We start from the raw sequence: 23,211 nt of genomic DNA, 5'->3' as shown, positions 1-23,211 counted from the left end.
GATCTCTCACAAGCCAATAATAAAAAAAGAAACAAGCCAATAAAAACATGCTCCAAAAGATTGAGTAGACAATTCAACAAAGTATAGCAAATGAATATATGAAACTATCCTCAATATTATTCATGATTAAGGAAATACAAATTAAAATAAAACCAGAGGGGCTGGAGTTGTGGCTTAGGGGTAAGCACTAGCCTAGTGTGAGGCATAGGTTTGATCCTCAGCACCACATAAAAACATTAAAAATAAAATAAAGGTATTGTGCCCATCTACAACTAAAATATATATATATATATATATATATATATATATATATATATATATAAAAAAAACAGAGATAACACCAGCAAAATGGTATACTACAGTTCCAAATTCTCATCTTCCCACAAAAACACTGAAAAACAAGCAGAACTATCAGAACCAAGGTTTACAAGTAATCAAGAGAAAGGTGAATTAAGAAGTCAATTTTAAAAGCCCAGCAGAGCGGTATTTGTCTACAACCAACTACTTGGGAGGCAGAGACAAGAGGATTGAAAATACAAGGCAGCCTGGGCAATATAGTGCAATCTCAAAAAAAAAAAAAAAAAGTCAACTTAATAGAGAAGCTTTGTGGGATTTTTAATTTGCTCCTCCTTGGCATGATGCTCTGAGTGTGGGACCCTGGTCCCTGGTTCTGAACATAAATGAGTTTATGGATTTTTTGGTTTTTGTTTTGTTTTGTTGGGGGGGGTTGTTTTGTTTTGTTTTTGGTACCAGGGATTGAACCCAGGGGTACTTAACCACTGAGCAACATTCCCAGCCCTTTATTTTAATATGGTATTTAGAGACAGGTCTCAATAAGTTACTTAGGGCCTCACTAAATTGCTGTGGTTGACTTTGAACTTGCGATCCTCCTGCCTCAGCCTCCCGAACCACTGGGATTACAGATGTGTGTCACCATGTCCAGCAGTTTGTGTTTGTTTTAACTTGTCTGGGGGACCTATCTAAAGAGCAAGGTGGTCTTCTCATTATACCTCAGAACCTGATCAAAGTGAAAACACTGAAAGGTAATTCGAACACCCAAAGCCATCTGGAGCAAAAGATTATAACTGAGACATAAAACAGACCACTTAATGTCTGCAAGAACAGAAAAGAACTTCTTTGGAAAAATAGAGCAATCAAAAATACCTGAATATTCTATGTAATTTAGAAAGTCATGTGCATATTCCGGCAAACTATACATTGAGGAAAGACCTAAAAAGACCTTAATGCTCTTCAGGATCAAGTATGCAAATCTGGCTAACTATTGAAGTAAAATCCCAGCAAAAAGTAAATCTATAAGACTGGCAGAAGTTTGTGTGTGTGTCTGTGTGTGTGTCGGTGTGTGTGTGTACACGCGCGCATGTGCACATGCACGTGCACATGTGTGTTTGGCCAGCTCCTGGTGATCAAGAAAATCTAAACATGACAAAAAAAACAAATTTTAATGACCAAATATGAAAAAGATTGGGAAAATGCATTTCATAGATTACTACAGCCTTCAACAATCAGCAGAAACCAGAAAGTAAATGGGGAGAAGCTGATTTCCAAAGTTACCAATATTCAAATGTCCGATTTTCAACAAAAATCACAAGGCACAAAGAACATTAAAATATGACTCATTCAAAGCAACAAAATAAGGCAAGTGTCAAGGCACATGCATGAAGTTCCAGTTTCTGGGGGGAAGGAGTGCCTAAAGTAGGAAAAAAAGTCACTACAGACACATCAATATATTAATTAGAATTATATAATTATTTGTAGAATTAAAAATAAATGGGGTTGGGGCTGTAGCTCAGTCGCAAAGTGCTAGCCTAGCATATGTGAGGCACTAGGTTCAATTCTCAGCACCACATAAAAATGAACAAATAAAATAAATGCATTCTGTCCACTTACAACTACAAAAAAAAATTTAAAACAAGAATAAATGTACATTAAAAAGGAGAAAATATAATATATAATGGCTGTATAATCTGACAATATAGATATAGGTCAACCACAAAATGTAGGTGGAGAAAGAATGTCAACAGCATATTAACAAATCAGCAGTTTTCAGTCAACATTATTGGAGGTAACAGTATTGCCACTGGAAACTGCTGCATATTTAATGGATAATAAAGCAAATGAATAATGCATGGATATTCTAACTATATTCCAAAATATAAAGAAGTGCAAGATAGTGATCACTTTTTAAGTCAAGGTAATAATTACTTTTAAAGGGAAGAAGGAGCTGTGATGTGATGAGGCAGAGAGAGAGGAGTTTCTGAATGACTGACAAAGTTCTTCTTGACCTGGTTAGGGATTCTAAAGTTATGTTTATCTTATGATCCACTAAGTCATGTATCTGTTTTTGGTACTTTTCTGTACTTATATTTTTACAATAAAAAGCTTTTAAAAAGGAAAGGAAGAATCTTAAAAATACATGTTCTGCTAAAAAAGTAAGAGATATTCTGACATAAATTTACAGAGGAGGGGCTGGGATGTGGCTCAAGTGGTATCGCGCTCGCCTGGTGTGCGTGAGGCACTGGGTTCGATTCTCAGCACCATATAAAAATGAAATATTGTGTCCACCTAAAACTGAAAAACAAATATTTTTAAAAATAATTTAAAAATAAATGTACAGCAGAGACAAAAAACAGGCAAAATAAAAAACAAAAATGTTTGGTAAAGATCCAATACAAACAAGGCTTTTTTGGGGGGTGGGGGGGCAGGGATTGAACCCTGTATTTGTCACTGATACAGGGTTCATTGAGCTTCATCCCCATCCCTTTTTCATTTTTATTTTAAGATAGGATCTCACTAAATTGCTTAGGGCCTTGCTAAATTGCCCAGACTGGCTTTAAACTTGTGATCTTCCTGCCTCAGCCTCCCTGGCCACTGGGATTACAGGCCTGTGCTCAAACAAGACATTTTCAATCTTGATTTAACCAGCACTACAAAATAAACATTCTTTTCCTCATTTCAAATCCAAACCCACTAAGCTACTACAAGTTTCAATTCTAATTTCAAATTCTGCTTTTTCTTTATATTTAAATGACACTAATAAAGAACTCCCAATGATCAATTAAAAACAGATGGAGGGCTGGGGTGATGGCTCAGTGGCAGAGTGCTCACCTGGCACGTGTGAGGCACTAGGTTCAATCCTCAGCACCACATACCAATAAATAAATAAAATTTAAAAAAAAAAAAAGATGGAAAAAGAAAACCTTGAAGCACATGAACAAGTCACAGAAGACAAAAAATCCAAATAAATAAATAACAAATAAATGAAAGATAATAAATAAATATTTGTTTTGGTACTAGGGACTGAACCCAGGGGCATTCAACCACTGAGCCATATCCCCAGCCCATTTTTTTGTACTTTATTTAGAAAAAGGGTCTCACTGAGTAGCTTAGGGCCTCATTAAGTTGCTAAGGTTGGCTTTTGAACACAATGATCCTACCTCAGCCTCCTGAGCCACTGGGATTAGAGGCATGGGCCACCATGCCCAGCTTAAATGAAAGGATTCTGAATCTTACTAGCAAAAAGGGAAATTTATTTAAAACACTAATATGCTATTGAAATATTAGCAAAAGTTTAATGACAAAAATAAAGCAGATGAATAATGCATGGATATTCTAACTACATTCCAAAATATAAAGAAGTACAAGATAGTGATCACTTTTTAAGTCAAAGTAATAATTACTTTTAAAGAGAAGAAGGAGCTGTGATGGGATGAGGTACAGAGAGAAGAGTTTCTGGTGACTGACAAAGTTCTTCTTCTTGACCTGATAACAAGAGTTGACAAGAACATAGGGAAATATCGCTGATCAAAATACAAACTGGCACAAATCACTTCAGAAAGTGTCTGACAATACACCTAGCAAGAGAAACTCTTTGCACATGTACACAAGGAGATATGCATAAGGAAATGTTTACTGCAGCATTATAGTAGAGAAGATGGAAATAACCTAAGAGCCCATTACTATAAAAACAGATAAATTGTCATTTATTCAAAATAATGCTCCATAACAGTTAATGATTAATGAAATTGATCTAAATGTATTAACATTGATTGAGGTTGTCAAACTACAACTGACAAGTCAAATTCCACTGGTGATAAGTTATATCCAGCCAGGAAGGTAAAAATAGTTTGTTTTTAAGTGGTTGAAAACAAATTTCATGAAATATTACTATTGATATGAAGAATATGAAAACTATATGAAATTCCAATTTTAGTTCTATGCATAAAATTACTGGAACACAGCCAATTCAAATTCATTCTTTACATACTGCCTTTGGATATTATCACACTATAATAGAATATCAGTGACAAATACAGTATGACAAAGTCTAAAATATTTATTATCTGATCCTTTACAGGAAAATGTTTGCACATCTATGACACACATAATTCTCAAAAACAATGTCAAGAGAAAAAAAAGATAAAATAAAAGGATTCATATGGTATGACACATAATTTAAAAACAAATACTATTGCATCTTGCTTATGGACAAATATCTGTAGTAAAAAAGGTCTCTCTCCCCTCCCCCAATAAAACATTTAATGCAAACCATCTTTAGAGCACTTGTTTCCTCTTGAGAAAGGATGCTAATAGTATCTCTCTAACATTTTACTTCTTTTAAAAAAGTCTCTAGGGTTGGGGCTGTGGCTCAGAGGTAGAGTGCTCGCCTACATATGTGTGAGGCACTGGGTTCGATCCCCAGCACCATATAAAAATAAAATAAAGATATTGTGTTCATCTATAACTAAAAAATGATTTTAAAAAAACTCTGAAGCAAAACTGCAAATAATCTGTTACCATAGTAACAGCATATGGTATCTAAAGCACTTTTCTGTAAATCTGTTTCATAATTAAATAATTTTTAACAAGATGAGAATTAAAAATGCCAGAAATGATTACCAAGTAAGAATTTAATTTCTCACAGGGCAAAATAAAATTCTATAAACATGGTTTTAGAATACAACTTAGCAGCAGAGGTCCTGGGTTCAATGCCTAGCACAAAAAAAAAAAAAAAAAAGAGAGAGAGAAAGAAAGAAAGGAAGGAAGAAAGAAAGAAAGAATAAATATAGACATAAGACAGGTATTTAGGCATACATGATCAAGTACTTTTTTTCACAATACTCAAAGACTTCACTTAGAAAATATAACACCAAAGCCAGTGGGATCACAAGTTCAAAGCCAGACTCAAAAATTTAGTGAGGCCCTAAACAACTTAGCAAGACCCTGTCTTAAAGCAAAAAATAAAAAAGGGCTGAAGATGTGCTCAGTGGTTAAATGCCCTGGGTTCAAGCCCTGGTAACAAAAAAAAAAAGAAAGAAAAGGAAATAGAACATCATTAGAGTAATAAAAGGGAACATTTGTTTCAATGTGTAAAAGAGAAAATTTAGCAGAAAAAACTAAGAGATTTAGCACAAAATCATAAAGCCACCGAAAGTATAGAAACATAAATTTAATCTTTATTCCAAGTTCATAAATCCCAACTTAGTTCTCTAAAATAAATTGATGAGGGTGGGTAGGAGAGAAAATATAAAATAAAATAAACTAGTGAATAAAAAATGAAGAAAATAATTGAAAATAATTTACCTGGTAAATCTATTATCCAAAATGCATATAGAACTCTTATAACTCAAAACAACCACCACCAAAAAAAAAAAAATCCTAGTTTAAAAATAGGCAAAGACTTGAATAAACATTTCTATACAAATGGTCAATAAGTAAATAAAAATATATTCAATATTATTACCTAGTAAGGAAATGATAATCAAAAGGATAATGAAATACCACTTCACATCCACTAGTACAGCTATAATTTTTAAAAACAGAAAATGACAAGTGAGGGCTAAGGATGTGGCTCAAGCAGGAGCACGCTCACCTGGCATGTGTGTGGCCCGGTTCAATCCTCAGCACCACATACAAACAAAGATGTTGTGTCTGCCAAAAACTAAAAAATAAATATTAAAAAAATTTTCTCTCTCTCTCTCTCTCTTAAAAAAAAAAAAGAAAGAAAATGACAAGTGAAGGAAAGACATAGAAATTAGAACCCTCATATATTGCTGATGGGAATACCAAAATGGTATAACCATTATGAAAAATAGTTTGGAAATCCTTCAGAAAGTTAAATAAAGGCTGGGCACAGAGGGACACACCTGTAATCCTAGCAATTCAGGAGGTTGAGGTAAGAGGATCCCAAATTTGAGGCCAGCCTGGGAAACTTGGTGAGAACCTCAGCAACTTAGCAAGACTTTATCTTGAAATTAATTAATTAGTTAATTAATTAAGAACTGGGGATATAACTCAGCAGTCAAGCACCCCTGGGTTCAATACCCAGTACCAAAAAAAAATTTTTTTTTAATAAAAAAATTACCAAACCAGGTGCAATGGTACACACCTGTAACTCCAGCAACTCAGGAGATTGAGGCAAGAGGATTGCAAGTTCAAGGCCAGTTTCAGCAATTTAGTGAGGCCCTAAACAATTTATCAGATCCTGTCTCAAAATAAAAAAGATAGTCAAACAGAAACTAGTGCACATATGTTCATAGCAGAACGACCCCATAATAACCACAACAGAAAAAACATAATGTGCATCAACTGATGAATAAACCAAATATATCATACATCAAATGTAATACTAATTAGCCACAAACAGGAATAAAGTACTAATACATGCTACAATGTAGACTAATCCCCAAAACATGATTAAGTGAAAGAAGCCAGATGAAAGTCCACATATGATAGGTCATTTATAGGAAATATACAGAATCCATAAATCCGGAGATTTCTTTCTGGAGTGATGAAAATGTTCTGGAACTGGATAGTGGTAAAGGATGCACAACCTCTGAATGTACTAAATGTCAATAATGGTAAATTCCAGGCCAAATGTATTTTACCATAACTTAAAAAAATTAAAAGTCTAAGCACTTTTATAAAGGTAGGCTCTCTAGATCATACTTCCTTTTAGGAGCTATTAATGTAAAAACAGGTGGGACCCAGTCACCTGGCTTCTCTGGCTTCTTTTTGAATCACTTTTGACATTTTTCCTCTTCCACATGGCTGGGTTAACAAAGTGAGAGAATCTAAAGACAGCTCTCTCCACATCAAGGCCTGAAGGACAGTGGGGGTTCCAAGAGATCAGTTTCTACCACAGGCAGAAGGAAACAAGCTTTTCAGATCTTCTACCATGCTTGGGAAAAGGCTTTTCCTCCTACACTAAATGGTTGTGACCCAAAACTATGGGCCTAGAAGGAATAAAAGGATACTATAATTTTAGGCCATTTATAACCAAAATAAAGGATATCTATATCATTCTAGCTAAGGACTACATTTGGGTCTCAGGGCTATAGCAGGGAATAGCTAGATGTTAACCAAACATGATTTTCTGTCCTCCTGGGCATAAGCTATTTGACATTCTCCAGCCCTCTAGCAGTTATGCATTGTCCTGTAACTTAGTTCTGGGAAAGAAATATGGGTGGAAATGATTAAGCCATTTTCAGTCTGACCTATCATCCTCTTTCCTCGGGTGGCCTTATAAGTCCTCTGTAGAAGAAGGAAGTTAGGTCCCACCAGTTTATGTTCTTTTGAATATATCTGTTATAGCACCTATAAACCTATTTTAGTAAAGAACACCTAGTGTTCTTTACTAAAATAAAGACCAAAACCTGTGCTAATAACAGTGTCCTTTTTCTTTTACTGATCAAAAGTAGGACTCAAATGTTCCTGTGTTACCCAAACATAACTATCTTGGTAACATTCCTTTGAAATTACTTAAGGGCTTTTTAAAAATTATTACCAACTATTTCTAAACCCCTTTTTAAAACATTTCCAATACCTTACAGAAGGCTTGACAACATTATATTGCCAACATATTAAGGGTTAAAGAATGTGTGTATCTGATACTCAGCTTGTCCCTTAAAGAGCACTGCTGTATTAAAGCTGGTATAGCTGAAATGCTACCACAAAATTTTAAAATATAGGTACCCTGGGCTGATTTGTTCTTAATTATATCCTAAAACCTAAGAAGACTATGCTCTCCTTTTTAAAAAAATATTTTTGTGGTTGCAGATGGACAGAATGCCTTTATTTTATTTATTTATTTTTTAATGTGGTGCTGAGGATCGAACCCATTGCCTCACGCATGCTAGGCAAGCGCTCTACCACTGAGCTACAGCCCCAGCACTATGCTCTTCTTTTAACCCTGTTACTTAGTAAAGAAATCTGGAAAATTCTCTGAAGGGAAAATTACACAAATTAAAGCCTCCCTTTCAAGCTGAACAAAATAAGAATAGGTCAATAATACCAATCAAAGGTCAAGGTCAAGACATCTTTTTCTATTGTATTTCTTTCTAAAACCAGTTGAGAATAGCAAAAAGTATGAATTCTATATTACTAAATTCTGTGCATATATCTTAAAAACATGATAATAGTATTGAGTGCTTCTTGATATCAGGCTGTTATGTTTCAAAGAGATTAACTTATTAAATCCTTACAAATAACACTATGAAATAGGTAATATTATTATCTCCATTTTACATATGGGATAATTAAGGCTTAGAGAACTTAAGTAACTTGTCACAGAGGTGGAATCTGAACTCAGAATTTGACTTAATCTCATTTACTATGTATTCAGGCAAAAAGTACTTATTGAGGGGTGGAGATGTGTCGCAGTGGTACAGCACTTGCCAAGCATGTGCAAAGCCCTGGGTTCAATCCCTAGTTAAAGGGGTGAGAGACTATTTGGTACTTTCTATATATAAGGTACAATTAAAGAGGCTAGAGACACAGAAGTGAGAAAAAACAGACACAAATTCTTGCCTTCAGCAAGCATCTATTCTAATGGAAAATACAATAACAAACAAATATGTGACAATAACATGAATAAAAGACATGAATACAAAGAGGAAAGTAAGTGACCAAGAGAGTTAACTTAGAAAGGCTGGTCAAAGAAGGAATCCTTGAGATGATATCTGAACAGGGACCTGAACAAAATGAGAAAGCCATATATACTTCTGAAAAAGAGTACCTTAGATAAAGAAAACTACCAAGTGCAAAAGTCCTCAAATAACAGTAATTTTTTTCATGTCCTCAGGCAAAAGCATGCTTAATATACCCAGGAATCACGAAGGTGGTCAGTGTAGCTAGAACTAGTAAACAAAAGGAAGAATGAGAGGAAATGAGTTTAGAGAAGGACAAGGATCAGATCACAAAGAATCTTGTACGATTAAAGTCAACACTTTCGATTCTGATCTAAATTGTGATGGAAAGTCACTATAGAGATTTGTGCAGGGAAGTGACAAGCTATTATTTCAGCTTTTACATGATGACCTGCTGTGTGCAAAATATCACAGAGGGGTAAAGAGGGCAGTAAAAATAGTATCTGGAAGACATTTAGGAGAACTTTTACTATAATCCAGATGAAAGATGATGCAGGATAGGACTAGGGTAGTGGTGGAGATAATGGGGAAAAGCTTCATGCAATTTGAATGGAACACCTAACAGTTCAGAAGAACTAAATGTGGAAGGTAAGGTTAAGGAAAAAAAAAAAAATCAAACACAATTTCAAGTTCTGGTCTGGTAAATGAGTGAATGAATGGCAGTATTTGTTGACCTGGGAAAAAGTAAGGAAGCAGCAGACTGGGAAGAGAACATCAAGAGTTCCGTTTTGAGGCTGGGTGTGGTGCTGCACACCTATAATCCCAGCGGCTTGGGAGGATCCTGAGTTCAAAGCCAGCCTCAGCAATGGCAAGGCCCTAAGCAACTCAGTGAGGCTCTGTCTCTAAATAAAATACAAAATAGGGCTGGGGATGTGGTTCAGTGGTCAAGTGCCCCTGAGTTCAATCCCCAATACCAAAAAAAAAAAAAAAAAAAAAAAGTCCATCTTTGATGTATGTTAAGATTAAGAGATCGGAACTACTCAAATGGAAATATTACACACACAACTAGAAATATCAGTCTAGAACTCAGGAAAAAGGTCAAAAACAGATGCAGGAATCATCAACACAGAGATGGAATATAAACCAAGAAAATATGAAAACACATGAAAAGAATAAAGACAGAAGCAGATCAAAGATTGAATTCCCTAAAGCACTTCCTGTGAGAAAGAAAATCAATAGAGCATGATCCCAAAAACCAAACAATGGAATGATCAACCATGTCAAATGCAGATCAAATGATACAAAATTTCCTGAGGACAGGGACTGTTAGCCTTTCTCACTGTCTAACCTCATAGTACTCAAAAAATGAAGAAATTTGTTGAATCGAATGAATGAGGGAGTTCTAAGCTTAATGAAGATATTTTAAGATGGGAAATATGACACCAATCAACAAGAACCATTCAATGGAGAAGAAAAATTGATGCAGAACATGAAAAGATTACCAGAACAGAACTTTCTTTTCCTGTGCTGGGGACAGAACTGTGCTAGGTAAGAACTCTACTACTCAGCTACACCCCAACCCTCCTTTTTTTGTTTTGTTTTGTTTTTCTTTACCACCTGAGCTACATCCCCAGCCTGTGTGTGTGTCAAAGTTTTGTTTTGTTTCCTGTTTTTTCAAAACAGGGTCTCACTAAATTCCCAGGCTGGCCTTGAATTTGCAATTCTCTTGTCTCAGTCTCCAGTCATTGGGATTACAGGTGTGTGCCTCTGCTCTCAGCTCTTTAAAATTTTAATAAACACAAAATAATGATGCAAATATATGGGATACAATGTGATGTTTCAATACATGTATACACTGTGTAATGAAATAATCAAAGTAATTAATATGTTCATCAACTCAAACTTTGTATGTGGTGAAACATTCAAAATCTTCTTTGAAATGTGCAATACATTGTTAACAAGTTGTCCTACAGAACAATAGAACACCAGAATTTATTCTTTATAACTGCAACTGTGTACCCATTTGCCATCCTTTCCTCATCCACTTTTCCTTCCACCTTCACTGGTAACCACTATGCTACTTTTATAACATCAGCATTTTTAGATTACACATTATTGACACCATGCAGTATTTGTCTTGTCTGGCTTATTTTACTTAACGATGCCCTTCCAGTTTTATTCATATTGTTGCAAATGACAAGCTTTCTTTGTTTTATGGCTGAATACTATTCTATTGTGAGTGTGTGTATGTGTGTACATATATATGTGTATGTATGTGTGTGTGTGTGAGTGTGTATATATATATATGTATTATATTATCCATTTATTTATTAACAGGTTGATTCCGTATCTTGATTATTGTCAATAGTGCTGCAATAAACAAGGTAGTGGAGATGTCTCTTCAACATACTGATTTCATACCAGTGAGAATGCTAGCCTATTTTTCAATTTTTTGAGGAGCCCTCTATACTGTTTTCCACTATGACTGTACTAATTTACATTTCTACCAAGAGTATATAAGTGTTCTCTTTTCTCTGCATCCTCAATAGACTTGTTTTATCTTTTTGTTAATAGCCATTGTAACTGGAGTGAAGTGATATCTCATTGAGATTCTGATTTGCATTTCCCTGATGATTAGTGACGTTAAGCATTTTTTCAGATACCATTCTGTTTTAGTTAGTATAGTTTTCTACTACATTTTTGAGTCATGTATTATTAATGCTTCCAGCTTTGCAAAAATAAAACAATTACATGCAACTCTTAATTAAGGACTAACCTTAAATAGGAGCAGGAACAGATGACCCACACCAATAGGTGGGAGAACAAAGAATGTGGGGATATATACAGATAAGCCAATTGATAAGGTAAGCTTATGAAATCTCTCTTCTGGTTGTCTTTTTATTTCCCCTCAGTGAAACAGGAAGCAAAGACATCAACTAAAAGTAAGGAAGACAGAGTGAGTATTGGTGATTCAGGGGAAAAGAAAAACAATCATTTTTTTTTTTTTAATTTTAGTTGTAGATGGGCACACTATCTTTATTTATTTATTTTTATATGGTGCTGAGGATCAAACCCAGTGCCTCAAGCATTTGAGGCAAGAGCTCTACCACTGAGCTATAACCCCAGCCCTTAAACTATCATTTAAGGTTAGGAAAGTTAATAAACTAGTGAAATGTCCTAAGATTGACTGTCAGGACTGACAATTACCTTGAGGTTAGTGATCACATATTTAGATGTCAGTATGGTTTTTTCTTGCCAGTCACATTCAGGTGGAGAACAGGATTTAAAAAAAAAAAAAAAAAAAACAGTTGGTTTAATCATGGATAGGGGTTTGTCAGGCAGGTCTGACTAACAGAAAAGAGGCAAAGGAGCTGATGGGTAGGAATGATTATGACAGTCCATGAAAAATTAAGTAGGATATGGAAGAAAGTAAAGGCATGAACTGAGTGACAATAAAAAGAAAATTTTTAAAAAATTGTTTTAAATCAACAGCTGGAAGGCTGGGGTATAGTAGTAGAGTTCAGTAGTAGAGTGTTTATCTAGCATATGCAAGGCCCTGGAGTCAATCACCAGAACTGCAAAAATTGATTGATTAATTAATTAATTAATAAGAACAAATGCTCTAAAATAAAATAAATAAAATAAAATCAATGGCTGAAAGTTCCAAAAAGCTTGCACAATTTTTGGAGAAGAAATCCTAAAAGGAGAGTGAGCTAGAGATAGGAGACAATGTGAAGGTCAGACTGTGGCAAGCCCAAAACTAAAAGTTTAGAAGTAGAAAAATGTTGATAAAGTATACTGAGTGAAGTTGAAAGCAGGAGGCTCAGGTTGATGTCAATTTTTTTTTCCCACCAATTATTTACTGTACATCTACTGTATACATGGACCTGGTTCAAAGACGAAAGTATTTGGAAATTAACAATGAGGTACAATAAAGCAAAATGGTGGTCAACTATATTTCACAAACAATGCATTCTGTGTAAGCCCCAACTTTCATAACTTCCAGCCTCTGCCTCCCCTCCTAGACTCACCATTCTTTTTTTTTTTTTTTTTTTTTAAAATGTCTTTCTTTCTTTTTTTTTTTTTTTTTTTTTTTAAAGAGAGAGTGAGAGACAGAGAGAGAGAGAGAATTCTAACACTTATTTATTTTTTCTTAGTTCTCTGCGGACACAACATCTTCGTTTGTATGTGGTCTATATTTCACAAACAATGCATTCTGTGTAAGCCCCAACTTTCATAACTTCCAGCCTCTGCCTCCCCTCCTAGACTCACCATTCTTGAGAATTTTTTTCCTCTTCCTCCAAGGCTAAGCTTTGATTCAACAGCTCCAGCTTTCAAACTCCTTTGAAACCCCAAATGTTGATTAATAATAAAAACAACACTTACTGATAAAAACTAATAAATACCAAGGTACCACTGGAATTTCACCAAAAAAGTACAAAACTAAGTGGGAGATTTACCAAAGATACATAAAGCAGTTAAGACCAGCAATAAAGGAGACACACAGATTGCAATATTCAGCTCTATGAATACATAGGGTTGAAAAAAGCTAAGACAGTAAATTCATCTTTAGGATAAAGGGTATCGAGAAGAACAAAGATAGGAAAACCCTGAAAGCACATGTGTCCTAACCTCATCAGGGAAAACTGGCAAACCCGTTTCTGCTTTTACCATCTCAGGCTCTCTGCTCTCAGTATTTTATCATTCCATTTCATTTATATGTGTCCTAATGAGGCTCAAACCCTGGCCTTGCATATAATAGCCAAGTGCACCACCACTTAGCTGCATCCTCAGCCCCTCTCCTCTAGTACTTTTGATAAAACTAAATATTCTGAAGTTAACAGGTTTTTAGGAGCTAGCCCACATCCATACCCTAGATAAGAGGGAAAGGAGGGAGGCTGGGGATGTGGCTCAAATGGTGGTGCGCTCGCCTGGCATGCGTGTGGCCTGGGTTCAATCCACAGTACCACATACAAACAAAGATGTTATGTCCAACGAAAACTAAAAAATAAATAAATATTTAAAAATTTTTTCTCTCTCTCTCTCTCTCTCTCTCTTTGAAAAAAAAAAAAGAAGGAAAGGAGGGCAGATAAAACTTTCTGCATTGAAAAATAAGAATTCTCAAATGCCCATGTCTCGGTCATCATGTCCTATGCTGTATTCTACACATGACCATCACAGTAATCAAGCTAAAACACAATTATTACCCTTTATACTAAAGTCTATCTACAATAGAAGTTCTTTGAATCTTAGGTTAGCAACTATGTCTTCATTTTCAAGCTCCAGTAATATCAGACCAATTTTAGTTCCTTACATGTTATGCAGCTTCCCTTGTGTGTTTTGTATCCTATACTTTTGCAATATACTAACACTGCAGTGCAGGGTAAGGAAAAGCCAATTTGTTAAAATAATATTGAAAATTCTCAGTAGTACTAAAGGTACTCTAAAAACATTAAAATTGAACTCAACTTCGCCCATCCTAAAAAATGTTCCATGTCCTTTACTTGTCTATTTCTCATACTACCATTATTATTCACATCACCCAAATTCAAACTATTTGATTAGTTTTCTATTGACTCATTCATTCATTCAATAAATTCTTATTTAGCATCTCCTGTGAGCTCTCCTGGATATGCATTATCTTAGATAAAACAATGACATAGTTCTTACCTTTAATAATTTGCACCTTAAAAGCAAAAATAAGCCAGGTGCAGTGGTGTACACCTGTAATCCCAACAGCTCAGGAGGCTGAGGCAGGAGGATCACAAGTTCAAAGCCAGGCTAGGCAACTTAGCAAGGCATTAAGCAACTCAGTAAGACCCTGAATCTAAATATAATATAAAAAGGACTGGGGATATGGCCCAGTGGAAAAGCAAAGGGCCCTAAGGAATCAAGGGGGGAAAAAAATCTAATTCTAATTTTTCTAATAAAAAGTGGGAAGTTTTAAAGCCAAGTGTAGTGGTAGATGACTATAATCACAGCTACTTGGGAAGCTGAAGCAGGAGGATCTCAAGTTTAAGGCCAGCCTGGGTAACTCAGCATGATTCTGTCTCAAACTAAATTTTCAAAAAAGCAAGGTGGGTATCTGGCATATAGCTAAGTGGTAGAAGATTTTCCACTTGCCTAGCATGCATGAGGTTTGATCCCTAGGTAAGCAATGAGTTCGAATCTTTTTAAATAAAACACAGAATATATTATATTTTTTTAAATGTTCTAAGTTGTAGATGGACACAATATCTGCATTTTTATTTATTTATTTTTTTATGTGGTGCTGAGGATCGAACCCAGGGCCTCACGCATGCGAGGTAGGCCCTCTACAACTGAGCCACAAGCCCAGCCCATATATTATAATTTAACATGTGGGAATAAAGGTTTGAAAGATGTTGTGAAGGCAGTATTGGTACAACCTAACAAATGACTAGCCCAGGAGGTCAAGGGCATCAGAGAAGGCAAATATTATGTATTTAATGTCAAGTTTGTTGACAAAAAGGAATGATGTAGGGAGAAGCCACTGACCTCCTGCATCTTCATCGGAACTTATTCATAAATACCAACAAAATATAAAGTATAAAAAAACACTATTCCATGTCATAAAAAATGGAGAACAAAGTTATTTACCTTCACAATGAACAGAATCCATCCAGCCTAATAACACACCCATAACACATTTTGAAATTTTTGCCCTTTGAAATCATAAATTATTATAAATCATAGACTTTCAGAGTCATATCAAGTCATAAAAATCACAAATTAAAGAACACAAATGCTGAGAGTCTGTAGTGGAAATATTAAACCCCAAAACTGAAATGTAGAATTAAGAAAAGAGGTCAGGCCTAAAGACAGATGACTCTACAAGGTTCTGTAACACAATGCCATTAACAGAGGACTACAGATCCTTGTTCCACATCCTAAGCACTTGCCACAAATAGAGTGAGCCTGCTAGAGACTAGCAAACAAAAAACGAACAAACTAAGCACAGAGGACATATCCTCAAGGAACATTTTAGGGAACAGGAAGAGAAAAGAGACAGACACAAGGGAGCAGTCAGGGAAGCAACAGTGGAATGGATTACATAAAAAAGAAGAAAATGTCAAGAAGGAACACATGGCCAACAGTGACAAACAGCTCACACAGGTCAGAGAGTATGAGGACTAGGAAAAAACTATGAGATTCTGTCATAAAAAGGTCCCTAGAACTTCCACAGATTTCTCTGAGTAACTCTTTCACAATGAAACTTTTCACCAGTAGCAGACATTGTATTTTAATTTGAAAAACAAATTTTAGTATTCTTCACAGCATATTCACACAATGGAAAATTATACAGCAATTAAAAAGAACAAAGTATTTCTATAAAGAACAACATAAGTGAGCTTCACAAACATGATCCAATGAAAGAATTTAGTAATGAAAGGCAGCAAACTGAATTATTCGTTCATATAAAGTATTAGTTCAAAACTAATCTATGGTCATAGTCATGAAACAGTTACTTTGGAGGACAGTAGTAACTGAAAGAAAACACAATGAAGCAATCTGGGGTACTGGAAATGTATTCCATCTTGATCTGAATAATCATCATATGGGTGTATTTGTTCTGTAAAAATTCACAAGCTAAATGAACCTTTGATTTGTGAACCCTAAGTCAAATCTCAATGAAAATGTAAACCAAAAAGTAGTTACTGATGACCATGAAGACAACAATTTTGGGAAAGTGTAAGTTTATAGGACATACCAGATATCAGGAATGTATACAAGGTAAAGAAATTGAGACATTTTTCAAGAGGTTGTTAGTGAAGCAAAAAAGAAATAAAGTAGCGTGGATGGGCTACACAATTCAGGAAAATTATGCTATTTTATGTCTATTTGATATATAAGTCAGAGAACATACATAACAAGGGTCTTTAGCAGACAAGAGCAGAAGAATATAAGTACAGGAATAAGCCTCAAAGAAAAGGATGGACAATTCTTTCTGAGACTAAACCTAACAATGAGTAAACATAAAGAGGGAAAAGTCAAGTAATATTGAACTTCTGAAAAATATATACTAAGGTCAACTGTACCAGGTAAATTGAGTCAGAAAAGGATCTGGACTTGACTGTACATTTTTAAAGTTTTAAACAGGCACTGCACAGGATGTAAAAGACAAGGATGGGTAGAAGGGTACTGCAGCAACAGGATAATGCTCAGCAGCCTAAAAGCAATGGCAGAGACAGCCAAGGGTGCAGTTTATTTAAAATATAACATGGAAAAACAAAATTCAGAAAAAAATCCAACGGCAGGGATGAGCATCACTGAAACTATACAATAGTGATGTCTAATGAAGATCCTTATTTAACTGAGGGAAAAGAGGCAGGAAAGCTATAAAAAGTCTTGAAATGAATATTCAAGGATGAAATCACTGGGGTCTGGAGTGAAGCTGTGCAAAAGAAAAGTTGTCAGTGGAGTTCATGACTACAGAACATTTTTCTGCAAATCCATCAAGATCAAGGATCACATATTCTCCTTCCAAAACTTTCTAAAGCTAATAGTGGCAGCTTTTCCTTCCTGATAAAACTGACCTTTATCCCCTACTCATAAATACACCTACTATTGTCTAATAAATTACATAAACACATTCTGTCCATTTAGAAACCCGATGAATATTTTTACATTGTTTTCTCTGTTTTTCCATTAAAGTATTTTCAGTGGTAAACTAAAAAGCAAAGCCTAGAACTATGATTATGTTTCTAGCTTGGGACTGCACATGTGCAAATGTTATAAAAATTGGCATTTCATAAAGTAGACGTTTCTAAGGAGAATGTTAACAATGATTCTGAACACACCAGTACAAAAGTATAAGGATGACCAAATCAGAAAACGTTTAAGAATGTCCCATTTTTATAATTCATGAGGACAATCTCTTTAAAAAAAAAAAAAGCATAACACTCTTTCAAATTGCAATTCCTCTTCAATATTTACCCCTCTGAATAGCTCCATACTCCTTTTAGTAAGCCTACTCTTTGCAGCCTGTTCACGTAGCCCACATTCCAGTGCTCCTTCTCCCCATCCAGAACCCCTAGCTACAAATGCCTCTAGGACCATTTTTTCATTTCCCTATTCCCCCATTTCCAATTCAACTCCAAGCCACCATATCCTCCCTCCACTCCCAATTTTTCTTCCTCTCTAGACTTCAACACCTCCTTCCCCAAACTACTCAGCCCCCACACCCCTCAAAGGCTCCAGCCCGGGTCCCCTCGCCTGAGGTCCCCTCCCCCACAACTCCCTTTCAGGTTCCACCTCCCCATCCTTTTCCTCCCGGACCCCAACCCTCCCTACCTGCTCCCTGCCCTCGGGCCCCTTGGGCCCCGTTCGCTCCTCCAGTCTCTGCCTCCCGGGCGGCGCTCGCCGGCGCGGGGGCAGGGGCTGGGACTGGGGCAGTTCTGCCGCCCGCTGAGCCCCATCCTCTCGGTGGGCGGGCGGCGGCGGCTGCGGTCGGTCGCGGCAGCGGCTCCGCTTCATGTCTCTGGCTGGGCCCGGAGGGCGTCAGCACCCTGACCGTCCCGGCCTCGCACAGCCCCGGGCCGCAGCGCTGCCGCGGCAACCACCGCCCGCGGCCACCATGGCCCGGCGGGCTCCCGAAGCCACCGACCCCGGCCCGCAGCGTCTCCGCGCTTTCTGGAGGCTCAAGCGCCGCGATCGCCTCGGCGCTCCTTACGCAGGCGGCAGCATTGCCACCCCCTGTCTTCTTCCACCCGGCACACGCTGGGCCGGCCACCCGCCGCCGCCGCCGTAGCCACCGCCGCCACCGCTGCCGCCGCCGGCTCAGCAGCCAGCCGCCCGCCAGCCAGCCAGCCTCCGGCCGGCCCCGCCCCTCGCGCGCGCGCACGGGAAGCCCGCCCGCCACCTCCGAACGCGCGCGGCCTCCCGCGCACGCGCCAGCGAACGGTCGCAAAAGACCCGCCCGTGGCCCCGCCGCGCGCTGGGAAGCGGAAAGGGGCGGGACTCCCGGCCTGCCGAGGCGGCTGCGGACTCTCATTGATTCTTCCATTCATCCATTCATGAGTCTATATGCCGAGCCAAGATCGGTGCAGGAAATCCAAAAACGAATTCCAGCAGGAGGGGGAGAGGGTCCGGAGCAGGAAGGAGACCAAATATACAATTAGCGAGTAAAATGCTAATGAATGCCTCTTAATTCAGTGCCTGCCAACCTTCCTCTAATTCTCACATAACGCTTGGGAGTATAGCCAGCTCATTCTTAATGTTACAGATAAGGAGACTCAGGTGAAGTGAAACTTACTAGGTCACCCAGCAAATCAGCGATAAACCTAGACAGGACTTAAAAGACAAATTCTGGCTCTTATATCCCTTTTACATCGTTTCCTGTTCTTTCCAGGCAGTAGGAGCGTGGGGAAAAAAAAAATCCTATGAAAGAGGAAGAAGTAATGGACTCCTTGGGAACAAAAATGTCTTTACGGAATGATCTCCAGGACTCCTCACTGACAATGAAGTCATCGTGCCCAGGCCAGCCTGCGGTGCCCTGGGCAGCCTGATCTGCAGCCTCCAAGTGACTCATCTGCTCAGCAACGTGCAGTGGCAACTCAACCCTGCCTGTCCTCCTGGCTTCTGTTGGTCTGCTGCAATGCTGTATTTTTCCTCTTTGACCCAAAAAGAGTTCATTCCCAGAAGCCTTTCCTGAAAGCTACACCCATTTGTCATGTCTCTCTGAACCCTTTTTAAAGGTGGAGTGCCTTCTTGGATACTGTGCATTCAATGAACATACACACAAACAAGAAATAAGTTGTATTATTTCCACTTTACAGTTGAGGAAACAGGTTCAAGTCACAAATTGTGCTCAACATCACAGAACTAATAAGTGCAGAGTGAGGACCCACACAGAGGTCTATCAGATATCAGACCCTACACACATAAACAAAGCACTTGACAACCTGTCATGAACCTGTTCCTACATTCCTGTCCCAGTTCCTTACTACCCATTCAGCTGCCTCAAGCAGAAACCTGAAAGTCATCCTGGACTCCTTTCTTCTCCTCCCTCCCTCCCTCCCATCCAATTAACAAACAAGTCTTGTTGCTTTTGTAACCCCACTATCTCTCCAATTTGCCTCTTCTTTCCAAGCAACTGGCACTGCCTCAAGTCAAATCCCAGGCATTCACCTGCTTGCCTGGGAAAGCCCTCCAACTGGTTCACCTGCATCCAGTCTCATACTCTTGAAACCAATCCTCCAAAAAGACCTCACAAGGATCTTCATGTAACATTATTCCTTTGCTTTAAAACAGTTAAAACAAATTTGGGTGTATACCTGTAATCCTAGCTACCCCAAAGGATGAGGTAGGAGGATTGAAAGTTTGAGGCCAGTCTGGGCAACTTAGGGAGACCCTGTCTCAAAATTAAAAAAAAAAAAAAAAAAAAAAAGGACTGGGGATGTAGCTCAGTGTTAAGAGTGCCCCTGGTTCAATCCTCAGTGTCAATAAAAGGTGGCGGGGGAAGATTTACTATAAGTGGCAAGGCCATCCAAAACCCAGTCTCTGCCTACCTTTCTCTCATTAACCCATGCTGTGACACTACATGTGCAGAAAAACACTCCAATCATCCTGAGCCTAAGAAGAAATTTTTTGGAAGGGTATTTTGAAAGGATCAGAAAACTAGAGATTGGAGAAATAAGCAGATAGGCAGAAACAAGGGACTTCCACAGATTGCATGTGGACAACAATCTCGGGACACTGTTATTACTACCAGCATGTTCTTTCTACACGGCTACTGAGCACCCCTGCAAAGGAACTCTAACCCTCTCTTCATAATTGTATGATCATTCCAGATTCAGTCTCTGGCAATAGAATCCACTGACTCAGCCTTGGTAATTTATGGACCAGAACCCCATTTGACTTTTCACCTTCCACTACTGAGACTAGGAAAGCAGACAGACTCTAGGGTAGCTAGAATAATACATCCCTTCCCCAGTATTTACACCTTTGTATAATACCCTCCCCGCTTCGGTGTAGGTGGCATCTGTGATTTGTTTCTAACCAATAAAATACAGCAAAACTGATGCAATATCACTTCTGTAATTATGTTACAACATATAATGCTCTGTGTTGCTAGAAGACTCACTTGCATAATGAACTTGAAGAAGCAAATGTCAGGTTCTGAATTCAGTGCCTATGGAAAGGACCATGTGGCAGAAAATTGGCAACCTATAAGAGCTGAAGGCAGACTCTTAACAGCAAACAAAACAAACCCCAAGTGCTCAGTCTTCCAACCACAAGGAAAATAATTCTGCCAACAATAAGACTGAACTTAGAAACAGACCCTTCTCCAGTTGAGTCTCCAGATAAGAATACAACCCAGTGGGCTGGGATTGTGGCTCAGTAATAGAGTGCTTGCCTACATGTGTGAGGCACTGTGTTTGATTCTCAGCACCGCATGTAAATAAATGAATAAAGATCCAATAACATGTAAAAAATTTTTAAAAATTGTTTAAAAAAATACAACCCAGCTGATGCTTTGAGGGAAGAGTAGTGAAAACCTGAGACAGCAAACAGCTAAGTCAGACCTGGACCTCTGTCCCCCAGAAAGTGTGAGATAAGATATGTTATTTTGGGCTGGGGATGTGGCTCAAGTGGTAGCGCGCTCGCCTGGCATGCGTGCAGCCCGGGGTTCGATCCTCAGCACCACATACCAACAAAGATGTTATGTCCGCCGAGAACTAAAAAATAAATATTAAAAATTCTCTCTCTCTCTCTAAAAAAAAAAAAAAAAAAAAAAAAAAGATATGTTATTTTGAGTGGCTAAGTTTATGGTAATTAACAAATTTCTATTACATAGTTGTTGAAAATTAACACAAGCCAGGCTTAAGCCCAGAAATTGAGGCCTGCCTGGACAACAAAATGAGATCCAGCTCAAATAACAACAACAAAAAAAAAATTAATACAAGCCAGATGCTTTCTCAGCCTCCCATCAGCCAGAGATGATCAGGTGACACAATCTTCTCCAAATCTACTTTTTCTCCCATCTTCCCCAGCTCAATAAATAACAAGTTGCCAGGCATGGTGGTGCACACCTATAATCCCAGGAGGCTGAGGCAGGAGGATCAGGAGTTCAAAGCCAGCCTCAGCAAAAGCAAGGCACTAAGCACTTCAGCAAGACCCTGTCTCTAAATAAAATACAAAATAGGGGTAGAATTGTGGCTCAGTGGTCAAGTGCCCCTGAGTTCAATCTCCAGTACTCCACCCCCACCAAAAAAGGTCAAGTCAATTTTTTCAATTGCTCAAGCCAAAATTTCAGAGTGATCCTTGAGTACTCCCTTTCTCACATACTTCACATCCACTCCACTACTAAATTCTATGCAAATTACTAAGATATTATATTAACTGGGAAGGAGACAATGGTGACTAGTACTAAGACAATGATAATTGGGATGAAAGAAAGTAGGTACATTTTAGAGAAAAATGAAAAGCACTAACAACAGGACCTGTTGATTACTTCTGGATAGAGAGGGAGAGGGAAATAAAGACTTAAGAATAATTTACAGGGCTGGGGTTGTAGCTTAGTGGTAGAGCACTTGCCTAGCATGTGTGAGCCCTGGGTTTGATTCTCAGTATCACATATAAATAAAAAATTTTTTAAAAAGAGAATATTTTCCAGGGGCTGGAGTTGTGGCTCACTGGTAGAGCACTTGGCTTACACATGTGAGACACTGGGTTCAATCCTCAGCATCATATAAAAACAATAAGCAAAATAAAGGTATTGTATCCATCCACAACTAAAAAAATTTTTTTAAATAATTTCCAAGTTTCAGGCTTGGGCAATTGATATAGGGAAATGGAAGAGAAAGAAAGTTTGAAAGAGATTATAGTAATTTCACTTTAGATGTATTTGCTTTGAAATGCCAGTGAAATACTCAAGATAAGCTTTTGATTAAATTGCTTTAGAGCCCATAAGTGAGGGCCACAGTATTCAGAAGTGTACTAATACAGGCTGTTCCATAACCTCAGAGTATGAAAGTGGTTAGTAACTAGATCATCTAAAATGCCATCTCTCATACGTCTAGCAGTTGGGAAGCTACTGGCCATCGAAATGGGAGCAACAAAGCCATATACACCACATCATCCATTAGGCATGCTTGGACTTCTTTATTCAGCAGCTGTAGTGGGTTTCCAAGAACAAAGGGACAGCAACCTCAAAGCACTTGCCAAGTCTCTATTGGTGCCACATTGCCAAAGTAAGTCAGTATGGGAAGTGACTAAAGTTACACGGCAAAGGGGAGTGGATTCAGAGCAGGGAGGAACATGTGACTATCTTTGAATTCTACTTAGGAAAATCAATCTAACTTCC

General features: G+C 37.9%; 1 protein-coding gene across 9 annotated transcripts in view; it reads right to left on the bottom strand.

The window, feature by feature from the left end:
* The window catches only part of Mast2 (microtubule associated serine/threonine kinase 2), a 185,771-nt gene extending 167,038 nt beyond the window's left edge, over window positions 1-18,733 (bottom strand). For 7 of the 9 annotated variants that reach the window (XM_005317979.5, XM_013364009.4, XM_013364017.4 and 4 more), the window contains exon 1: window positions 18,198-18,733. In XM_005317979.5, the coding sequence (XP_005318036.2) occupies window positions 18,198-18,380 (183 nt within the window). In that variant the 5' untranslated portion in view covers window positions 18,381-18,733. The remainder of the gene's footprint in view (window positions 1-18,197) is intronic. The other 2 variants (XM_013364001.4, XM_005317980.4) reach the window with 1 other exon arrangement.
* Between the last annotated feature and the right edge of the window lie 4,478 nt (window positions 18,734-23,211).

The sequence above is a fragment of the Ictidomys tridecemlineatus genome, chromosome 11 (genome assembly GCF_052094955.1).
Source record: "Ictidomys tridecemlineatus isolate mIctTri1 chromosome 11, mIctTri1.hap1, whole genome shotgun sequence".
NCBI classification, from domain to species: Eukaryota; Metazoa; Chordata; class Mammalia; order Rodentia; family Sciuridae; genus Ictidomys; species Ictidomys tridecemlineatus.
This window is presented reverse-complemented; position numbering and strand designations above follow the sequence as displayed.